Source organism: Macrobrachium nipponense, chromosome 20 (genome assembly GCF_015104395.2).
Source record: "Macrobrachium nipponense isolate FS-2020 chromosome 20, ASM1510439v2, whole genome shotgun sequence".
Classification (NCBI taxonomy): Eukaryota; Metazoa; Arthropoda; class Malacostraca; order Decapoda; family Palaemonidae; genus Macrobrachium; species Macrobrachium nipponense.
The window spans coordinates 65,141,092-65,152,111 of NC_061089.1; the positions used below are offsets into that span (position 1 = coordinate 65,141,092).

Here is an 11,020-nt window from a genome sequence, read left to right on the forward strand (position 1 = left end):
TAGCAAAATGAATCATTTATCAACAGTTTATTTACCGTTGAGTGCCTCGAGGTTACATATCTATTAATAACTCCTATCCTCTTTGTATTCTGTTATTTTATTCTCCTTTCTATCAACTTTTCAGACATTTCTATAACTAGTCTTGGAGAGATCATGGAGTTTAAATACCTAAATTTCTTCTTAAAAATAGGGCAATTTTGTTTCAACAACATAAGTCTTTTACTTCTAACCTTTTTAAAAACCCTCAAATTGGACGTATTTGTCACTGATGAGAAGAATCCATTAGAATAGGGGATCTTTTCTAGAAAGTGAGCCCCAAGGGTTATCGGGGGTTTGTTACCTTGGACTAATATTTCTTGAGGGTCATTATCTTTATGATATTTAAAGTTTTTTGTTTATGTATGTTTTTACGGTAATCCCCCAACGGGCTTGTTCTAAACATGCCTCGTCTAATCAGTAGCACTGCCCTTGTCTCTTCGATAGTTGATTTCAAGTTTGGTCTCTCATTGACGAAGGGTACTTCGGACACTCTGAGCTAAAGGAGACACTTTATTCCTTTAAAATGGCCACTTACATCCTTTATTTGCTCTGTGGAGATCTCCTGTTGTCGTGACTGTCTCCTGTCGCCAGGCTTTCGAAGTTCTCTTTTCGCTTATGTTTTTCGTTGGTTCCCAAACACTTACCTCATGGCGAATTTTTTCAACTTATTGTTGCTTTGTATGAAGTTCGTGTCAATTTTTCTTTTTGTCCTCTTACTGCGCATCCAAAGTCTTAGAGCGGTTTGAAAATATCAACTAATCTTAGAAATATTCACCTCCAAACCACTTCTAGCTTTACATTAGTACGCAGAAAAAACTTAGTCGTCACGGTTAGGTGTCTAGAGTCCGTGTATCTACATCAGGACTCTTGTGTCTTCACTACCTTGGGACAATCTTTGCTGGTATAGAGCTTACCTAATCTAAAAACTAGCTAACGATGCCCTTGAGAGTGGGCAATTTATTAAGACGGTATCTATACCTCTGTAGCAAGAAAAAGTTATCAGAAGTTTTGCGTACTACAAAGTGACAATTAAGCCTCGGTCTCATTAAGAACAGCTCAGCAATGCTGTCTTTGTTAGATTCTAATCAGACATTAGTAAATAACTGCAACAAGAAGTCCACCTCCTGCATACTAAATAAGCTCGTTTTCAAGGACAAAAACATGTCACCAGCCTGGACCGACAACCACAGCGGTCCTGAGATTCTATTTGATAAGCGTGTTAGTTTTTTCTGATCTACGCCATTGATATTTTTTGTGTGTCACCCAACCTGGTCTACTAATCCCCGTGCCTTCATTTAAATCTTGGAAATGGCCTTTGGTAGTGAAAGTAAAATAAAATTCTGCATGTTTAATTCGGATAAGGTCATTATGAACTATAAAGGCAAACCATTTATTCGTTGCTACGCTGTCCGTTGTCATGCGTTATTTGAATTTTAAACAGTTGATCAAAGTATGGTACCGTCTTTTTCTATTTTTCTTACTTAATTTTTGGAATTTTAACGATACTGACCCTAATACGTCAGTTGTATATATATATATATATATATATATATATATATATATATATATATATATATATATATATACATAAAGGCATAAAGCAGGTCCATAAAACACACATCAACAAGGCCATAGTTTATTCAAACGAATCGTTTCGCACATGTTCTATGTGCATTTTCAATCTGTAAATATAACATAAAAATCATTAAAATTTACAAAAAACATTAGAAAAATATTAAGAGAAAAAAAAGGTTATTATTAAAAACTTTTAAAAATTAACATTATTTAAAAGGTTACAGTAAAAAATACCCAGTGCTCACCAAACAATTCAGAGGAGAAGGAGAAGAACGAATGACCAAGATTTTACACCAACCTACGACTTCAGTTATGCAAGATAAAGAGGAGAGGAGGAAACGTTGGAGTTTAAAGAAAGAACAAGCCGTTTGATGTATTATGACTCAAGGGTAGTTAAATAATCACTATAGCTCGTACCACCAATAATGGAGAAATGCTTTTTGTTGACTTCAATTTCACATATAGAGGCATGGTTCTTTATATTAGAAAATTCGGGTTTACTCAGTTTCTGCCCCGTTCTATAACTGTATCCCATATGGCTACAATATCTCAACTGCAGTAACCTGCTACAAGATCCAACATAAATACCGTGGCATCCCGGGCACTTGAATTTATAAATAATGTTGGACCTCATGAAAATCTGCAGCTTGTCCTTGTAGTTAAAGAATACGCCAATCTTGAATGGATTGATTGGAATTAATTGAATATTAAGACATCCAAATTCATGTTCAATTATTTGTTCAAGTTTGGTTGCAAAGTTGTTCTCCGAAATAAACGGGATTGTGGCAAATATATTTTTCTTTGGGACATAACAAAAGGGTGTCGGATTAGAGAAGTGTTGTGACAACAGCCTGTTAATTACTTTAAAAACAAAGTTTTTTGGATAAGAATTCTGTGAAAAAAAATTGATTAAAAATAGAATCTAATTATGAAAAGGAGACCAACTCGAAGAATATCGAAGAGTCCTATAAACTAAAGTATATATGGAGTTTAGTTTAAAATTCTTAAAGCATGAGCTATAGAAGTTATTAGCAAGTCCAGTGTATGTCTTTTTCCGATACACAGATGTTGTAAAATCACCATTATCTCTGCTTACATTAATATCCAGAAAGGGTAGACAATTGTCGTTTTCTTTTTCCATGGTAAACTTTATATTTCGATGTTGATTGTTGATATGTTCCAAAAATATCTCACTTTGCCAAGGGTCCTTGAATAATATATAAGTGTCATCAACATATCGTCTATAATAGACAGGTTTACATATATGTGTACAATTAGTTAAAAAGTTTTCTTCTAAAAAAGACATAAAAATATTGGCGAACACAGGCCCCAATGGGGAGCCCATGGCAACTCCATCGACCTGCGAAAAGAGTTGACCATTAAAAACAAACATTGAGTCTTGCACAGCAAGCTCAAGAAACGTCTTAAAAGTTGTCTATTAACGCCATTAAACACTGTATGATCGTCATAAAAAATCTTGTCTAAAATAATGTTGATGTTTTCCTTCAGAGGCACATTTGTGAAAAGAGATTCTACATCGAAGCTTGTCATGTTTAGATCACCATCTTGTAAAACTCAATGACTTAAATAGTTTACAACAAAAGTTATCGTTTCTCTTACATAAGACTTATACCAAATTAAAAGTATCTTAGAAACCGTTCTTCAGGAAAGAGGATTTGAATATCTTGCAGAAACTAAGTAAACGGGATAGTTTGGTTATTTGATAGCCAGACAAAGGAAAGGTGTGGTACTACTAAATAAACAATATTATATTGATAAGGTTAATAACATTCTTGCTGATAATACTAAATTACGATCGCATGGTGAACCAAAGTTTTTGGACATTTACAAAAGAGAAGACTAAATTGATAGATTTTTGAGAAAATTGAAAAATGAAGGTATTTTAGATGAAATTACGAACCAGAAACTATTTGTGACAGGTTCTTCTTTTAGTATATTATATGGACTCCCTAAGGTACATAAGGAAGTAGTTCCTATTAGACCCATTATGGCAGCCTATAACAGCCCTTCTTATGCAATATCTAAATACCTTGTCTCATTACTCAGTGAATTTGCTTACAACGAATTTTCACTTAAAAATGGATATGAGTTCCAGAAAGAAATAGTTTTACAAGATGGTGATCTAAACATGACAAGCTTCGATGTAGAATCTCTTTTCACAAATGTGCCTCTGAAGGAAACCATCAACATTATTTTAGACAAGATTTTTTATGACGATCATACAGTGTTTAATGGCGTTAATAGACAACTTTTTAAGACGTTTCTTGAGCTTGCTGTGCAAGACTCAATGTTTGTTTTTAATGGTCAACTCTTTTCGCAGGTCGATGGAGTTGCCATGGGCTCCCCATTGGGGCCTGTGTTCGCCAATATTTTTATGTCTTTTTTAGAAGAAAACTTTTTAACTAATTGTCCACATATATGTAAACCTGTCTATTATAGACGATATGTTGATGACACTTATATATTATTCAAGGACCCTTGGCAAAGTGAGATATTTTTGGAACATATCAACAATCAACATCGAAATATAAAGTTTACCATGGAAATAGAAAACGGCAATTGTCTACCCTCTCTGGATATTAATGTAAGCAGAGATAATGGTGATTTTACATCTGTGTATCGGAAAAAGACATACACTGGACTTGCTAATAAGCTCATGCTTTAAGAATTTTAAACTAAACTCCATATATACTTTAGTTTATAGGGCTCTTCGATATTCTTCGAGTTGGTCTCTTTTTCATAATGAGATTTTATTTTTAATAAATTTTTTTTCACAGAATTCTTATCCAAAAAACTTTGTTTTTAAAGTAATTAACAGGCTGTTGTCACAACACTTCTCTAATCCGACACCCTCTTGTAATGTCCCAAAGAAAAATATATTTGCCACAATCCCGTTTATTTCGGGCAACAACTTTGCAACCAAGCTTAAACAAATAATTGAACATGAATTTGGATGCCCTAATATTCAATTAATTCCAATCAATCCACTCAAGATTGGCGTATTCTTTAACTACAGGGACAAGCTGCAGACCCTCAAGAGGTCCAACATTATTTATAAATTCAACATAAATACCGGATGCCCCGGTATTTATGTTGGATCTTGTCGCAGGTTACTGCAGTTGAGATATTGTAGCCATATGGGATACAGTTATAAAACGGGCCAGAAACTGAGTAAACCCGAATTTTCTAATATAAAGAACCATGCCTCTATATGTAAAATTGAAGTCAACAAAAAGCATTTCTCCATTATTGGTGGTACGAGCCATAGTGATTATTTAACTACCCTTGAGTCATAATACATCTAACGTTTCCTCTTCTCCTCTTTATCTCGCATAACTGAAGTCGTAGGTTGGTGTCAAGTCTTGGTCATTCGTTCTTCTCCTTCTCCTCTGAATGGTTTGGTGAGCACTGGGCCTTTTTTACTGTAACTTTTTTAAATAATGTTAATTTTTAAAAGTTTTTAATAATAACCTTTTTTTCTCTTAATATTTTTCCAATGATTTTGTAAATTTTATTGATTTTTATGTTATATTTACAGATTGAAAATGCACATAGAACATGTGCGAAACGATTCGTTTGAATAAACTATGGCCTTGTTGATGTGTTTTATGGACCCTGCTGTATGCCTTTTCATATCTTCACCTGGAATCTGTTTGTATATATATATATATATATATATATATATATATATATATATATATATATATATATATATATATAGAGGGAGAGAGAAAATATTGAATTGAGATTACGAAGACGTTGGTTATCTTTTTAATTTTACGATTTTCAGATTCATTGCTAATACGCCTTTAATAACAGCGTCATCCTCCTCAAAAATAAAAACTCACCCCTCAAAAAAAATAATTAAAACTTGGTGTACTACCACTATCGTTACCTTGTCTTTTACTACGACTGCTAGTAGTAACCAGCGAGATTCGGAGAGTTTTTGTTAAAATCTACGGAAATACACTACAGCTTTCAACCCTCGCTGTAGCGATGTGTAATCTTTTTAAAATACGAGAATATTTTTCAAGGACACCAATGTTAAGCTGGAACCTTAGACCTATTGTTCTCCATCTCGCAAAATTGCTGATGTTTACCATAATACGCTGTTGAGTTCTAGTTAATATTTGAGCTTTTATTCCTTTATAAAACGGTTGCTTATCGTTCTTATCATATTCATCATCTTTTTAGATGTTATTGTAAATTTCAGATACGCCTACAGCGGCAGACCAGTGGTGGTGACTGACGGACAGCAGAACTGGTCGGCGAGGAACACGTTCTCCTTCGCCTTCTTCAAGTCGATCTACTCCGAAGACTCTCCCGTGCTGGAGAACTTCGAGCGAACCTGCCAGTTCTTCCCGTATCAGACGGAATTCCGCAACCTCAGACAGGTCTTCAACATGTCCGAGGCGAGAGCTAATATGCACGGAGATCCATGGTATATTGGTTGGTAAGTTAGGCAGTAGAAGGTGGTACTCGTGATTTTCATTGTGAAAAAAATTATACTGGTAGACAAATTTTCAGTTTATTTAGGAGTAATTGATTCATTGCTACCGTGGCCATTGCTGTAATAACGATTTTAAATTAAATGTACGGTACATTGATATGATTTTCTGATTAGCAGAATTTAACCAAGGTATGGGGTGATAAGAAAGGCAGTAGGAGCCTTGCAGGAAGTGTGGAAAGCAGGAAATGTTTGCCAAGCCAAGTAACTCTGTCATTCTGTCCGTGATGGCAAAATGTAAAGGCAAAATAATTGTGTGGCTCTTTTCATAGCGTCGCTGAGTAGTACAGGTACTACACCACTGAGCTAAGGTGGTGGAGTACTGAAAACATCCTATATATTGATAATATTCCAGTGAAGGATTTTTCATAAACTTGACAAGGTCAGACTCCCTCCGGAGTCTAACCCAGGAGGCCAGAGGGATATGGGAGGTAGGAGTTTGGCTCACCCCCGTTTGAGGGTCATCCTGTAAAGCCAGTGGGAATTTGATTTTTGAAATTGTGGGCCAGTCAAATAGGAGATTTTAATATCGTTATTGTGAATAATTAAATTAATTAAATAATTAAACCAATGACTTGATTACTGTGTGGGACGTCTTTTAAATGATGGGCAAGATGGCATCATTCAAAAACGTTTCAATTAAAAGCTTGGCGTGGGTAAAATAGCGAACGGTAGAATTTTGTAGATGAAAACGAATCAGCAAACTGACAAATCGGTTGCCCATAAACAATATTTCTCCATAGATGAAAGTAACAAGAATCGAGCAGATGCTGCAACTGAAGAGGGATAAATAAAGCATCTTGATGGTGAATGATTACACGATGAAATATGTGACAACTCGAAGTACATGCTTGGTTAGCTGATATGCATTGCAAATGAGGTTTGTCGACAAGTTCATTAAGTAAGGTGATATATCATTTTCCTTTGAAACAACTCACTTTAATAGATAATGTTTGTTGTTTGAATTTCATGTTATTTTTTTCTGAGTAGGAAAGGTATTTGCTTACCACTGGGAGTCTGATGAAGGTCCTTGATCTTGTGCTTGTACACCTTTTATAAATTATGGAAAATTCTCTTGTCACCTGCATTTATTGTTTTGTGGATATAGTCGTGAGCTAAAAACAAACGTATAACAATCCACACTAGATTCGTTTTAGTAAAAAAAAAAAAAAAAAAAAAACAGTAGTACACACTATAATTATTTTACTTTATTATTTTTTATACAGCTTGGATAACAGAGGCCCCTTTTGTCTGAAGCACTGTTCACATTGAGAATACATAAACTCTGTCATTCTTAATTCTCGATTAGAACCAGACGTTGGTAATAATCATCTGTTATTCAGAATAGGGGTCGTGTTCTGAATAATAATAATCAATCCCAAAACATATTCCATCAGTACCAGACAGCAGTTCTGTATTATACTCGATGGCAAAGCTACATGAATGCTGAAACGTGTTGTTCCTGGTGCCTGTAGGCTGCGTTTCCACCAAGTGAGCTGAATCGATACAATTCGTGAAGAATCAACACTATTCATGATTCGTCTTGATTCTCAACACTAATTTCAATGTAACCGTTTACACCAAGCGAATCGATTCAATTCATGAAGATTCGTCACGATTCATTATTCGTCTTGATTCTCCACACTAATTACAATGTGACCGTTTTCACCAAGCGAATCGAGTCAATTCAAATCATGCCAATTCGCGTGGTGTAGACGGTTACATTGAAATTAGTGTGGCGAATCGAGCCGAATCAGGAATCATGTTGATTCTTCATGAATTGAATCGATTCTATACGCTTGCTGTAAACAGTTTCATTGAAATTGGTGTGGCGAATCGAGGCGAATCATGAATCATGATGATTCTTCGTGGATTGAATCAATTCGATTCTCTTGATGTAAACGGTTACCTTGAAACTAGTGTGGAGTATCGAGACGAATCATGAATCGTGTTGATTCGATTCGTTTGGTGTAAACGCAGTCTTTACGGCAACGAATCTTGAATCTGTGAATCACTGAATCACTCTCATCTGACAGGAGTAACTGCGACTCCTCGGCAGCGAATATTCTTCGGCGCCACTACGAGCGACCCTACTTCCTTCCCCAGTCCGCTGAATCTTCGAAGACGGATTGGATCTTTATGGGCTCTCCTGGATACGGAGCTCACCTTCACGTAAGCTCTCTCTCTCTCTCTCTCTCTCTCAGTCATCAGTGTTCAGGTAATTGTCAAAATGAGTCTTCTGATCTGTTAATTATATGAAATGTACCGCTATAAGAAGTCCATTCAGATATAAATAAACACGATTTTTAACAAATATAACATTCCAATCCTCTCACAGACCTTAATAAGAAGCCCTGATTTCAGGTATTCAGGTTAAAGTGATCTTCGGGAATAAGACTGATATCATGTTGAAGGTTTATGTAATAAAAAAAAGACGATAGGTCTTCTCCCACACTGAAAAAGAATTCGAGGTTCTGTTGTATGATCAGCTGTATACACCTACTGTATATTCACATGTTTATTCATTCATCTTTAACTATTTGTATGTTGATGATAATGGATTTATGTGCGATTGCATGTAAATGCATGACTTATTAAGTACTTGCAAGTGCGATAATATGAATGCGCGCATGAGTCATAGGTTTCACTCTGCTCCACGCCTTACAAGTATTTCCGCAAATTTTTTTTTCTTTTCCTTGTTCATGCTGCTCATATCAGGAGTAGCTTATACGTTTATAAGTGTGTCTGAGTTACTTATTTTGTTACTGTATGATTTTTAAATAACAAGATTATTTTTCTCGCTTAGGTTGACCACGTCGGCAACCCTTCTTGGCAAGCCCAGATCAAGGGAAGAAAATTATGGACTCTAGTTCCACCTCCAGAGTGTTACTACCAGTGTGTCCCACTGGAGGTGCAGGTCAATCCTGGAGAAATAAGTGAGTAATGTTTCGCTCTAAGTTGAGACCCATTTATGGAGCAATCATAAGTGTTGTTTCTCATATGGTTAAGATGCAGCACTAGGAAACTGGTAAGTACTGCTTCTCTTCAGGTTCAGAGGCTGTTCAGCAGAAACTTCTTAATACTGTTTCTCTTAGGTTAAGATTCATCTTTAGAGAAACTGGTAAGTGCTCCTTCTCCAGGTTAATTAAGATGCAGTTCTTGAAATTAGAAGGTATCGTTTCCCTGCAAGTTGAAATGTAACACTAAAGAAATTCGTAAGCACTGCTTCTCTTCAGGCTGAGATACCTCCAAAGAAAATCAGTTAGTATTGTACCTCTTCAAGTTAAGTGCACATCTGGAAAACGGTGTTTAGTAGCTCTCTTTTGGTGAAGATACAGCTCTGGAAATCAGTAGGTACTATTTTTCTTCAGTTTAAGAAATAGTTCTGGAGAATTGTTTTGAGTGGGTCTATTTTAATTAAAATGAAATCTGGACATTAGGTGATAATATTGTTTCTTTTTTGACCGAGATGTAGCTCAGTGTTTGAGAGTTTGAAACGTTCAGAGTTGCTCATCTTTGGTAGTTTGTCACAGAAGTCATCTCTTTCTGCTGGTCACATTTTGATATCTTAATTTTGTTAACATTATTTCATGAAACCTCTTTTGTTTTCTTTTCATTGCAGTTGTATTAGACACAAACATCTGGTACCACAAAACGCTCATCGTTTCCGAGGACCTGAGCGTTACCATTGGATCAGAATATGATTAGTGGTAGACGAGCGCAACGAACGGTTCCTGTCAGCCAAGTTGAGCTACGCAAGTGATGGTGATATTTCTCGCTCGAGAAACTAGCATTTACGTTGTGGTTGTAACTTTATAACCGCTTCACATTCTCTTAGTTGTTTTTTTTATTATTATTATTACTATTATTATTGTTTTTATGTTTGCTTTCTCCTTGAAGCTGAAAGCTCGGGCATGGATAAGAATGTGTCGATAATCCTAGTGGTAGTGTTCATATCATTAAATTAGTCAGTCAGTCACTGGACGTTAGAGTTGCCAAACCGAATCCGAAAGGAAATATTCCATAAAGAAAATATTTTTCTATGTGTACAGAAGAAAATAATGTATGTTTCAAGGGCGAATATTATCATGAATATTTTAGTTTTCACGAGGTATTTCGAAGGAATTGATCATAATTACCCTTGACGATTATAATATAAAATGAATCTAGTAATACTAAAAAGTATTGATTCTTCACTCTTTCAAAACTGCGAAGCTTATGCTAAAATTTTAAAAGGTTTATGTGTCTAGCAGTTAAATTACTTATTATTTTCATATTATATAAGGATTATTTATATGCCTTTAGTTTAGGTGGTCCGTGCAAAATCCAGTTCTACATCCAGTAAAATTTACAACTCATCCCATATATTAGTGATCATTAAATACATATATATATATATATATATATATATATATATATATATATATATATATATATATATATATATATTATAATATATATATATATATATATATATATATCAATGGACCCTTACTTTAAAATAGAGAACTGCCTACTCGTGCCTCTTATTAAAAGTTTATATATCATCAGTCAGAGCAAAATATTGCACAAAGTACTGCATTTTATATAATATACCCTATGCTTTTTTCCCTTCACTCTTTTTTTGTATTTTTCAAACTTATTTTTTCTATTTTCCTTTAGTTTCAACCACGTCAGCAGATATAATCGATTTCCTAAAATAGAATGAATATTTTTTTTTTCCTTTTTCATACTTACTGACTGATTCCCCAATTGAAAGAGGTAACTTGCTGATTAGCTACTATGTTTAAGGATATTAGGACATTCCTGCTATTTATTTTGAACGAATGCAGATCCTTTAACAGATTCACATCAATCGTGCATTTGATGTCTAGGCCA

The 11,020-nt window shown here is 34.9% G+C and overlaps 1 protein-coding gene across 1 annotated transcript in view; it reads left to right on the forward strand.

Moving 5' to 3' along the window:
- LOC135226756 (uncharacterized) overlaps nucleotides 1–10,541 on the forward strand; it is a 52,507-nt gene extending 41,966 nt beyond the window's left edge. Inside the window, exons 3-6 of the mRNA XM_064266467.1 lie at nucleotides 5,849–6,088; nucleotides 8,179–8,314; nucleotides 8,949–9,078; nucleotides 9,765–10,541. Of these exons, the coding sequence (XP_064122537.1) occupies nucleotides 5,849–6,088; nucleotides 8,179–8,314; nucleotides 8,949–9,078; nucleotides 9,765–9,850 (592 nt within the window). The 3' untranslated portion in view covers nucleotides 9,851–10,541. The remainder of the gene's footprint in view (nucleotides 1–5,848; nucleotides 6,089–8,178; nucleotides 8,315–8,948; nucleotides 9,079–9,764) is intronic.
- The last annotated feature ends 479 nt before the right edge of the window (nucleotides 10,542–11,020 follow it).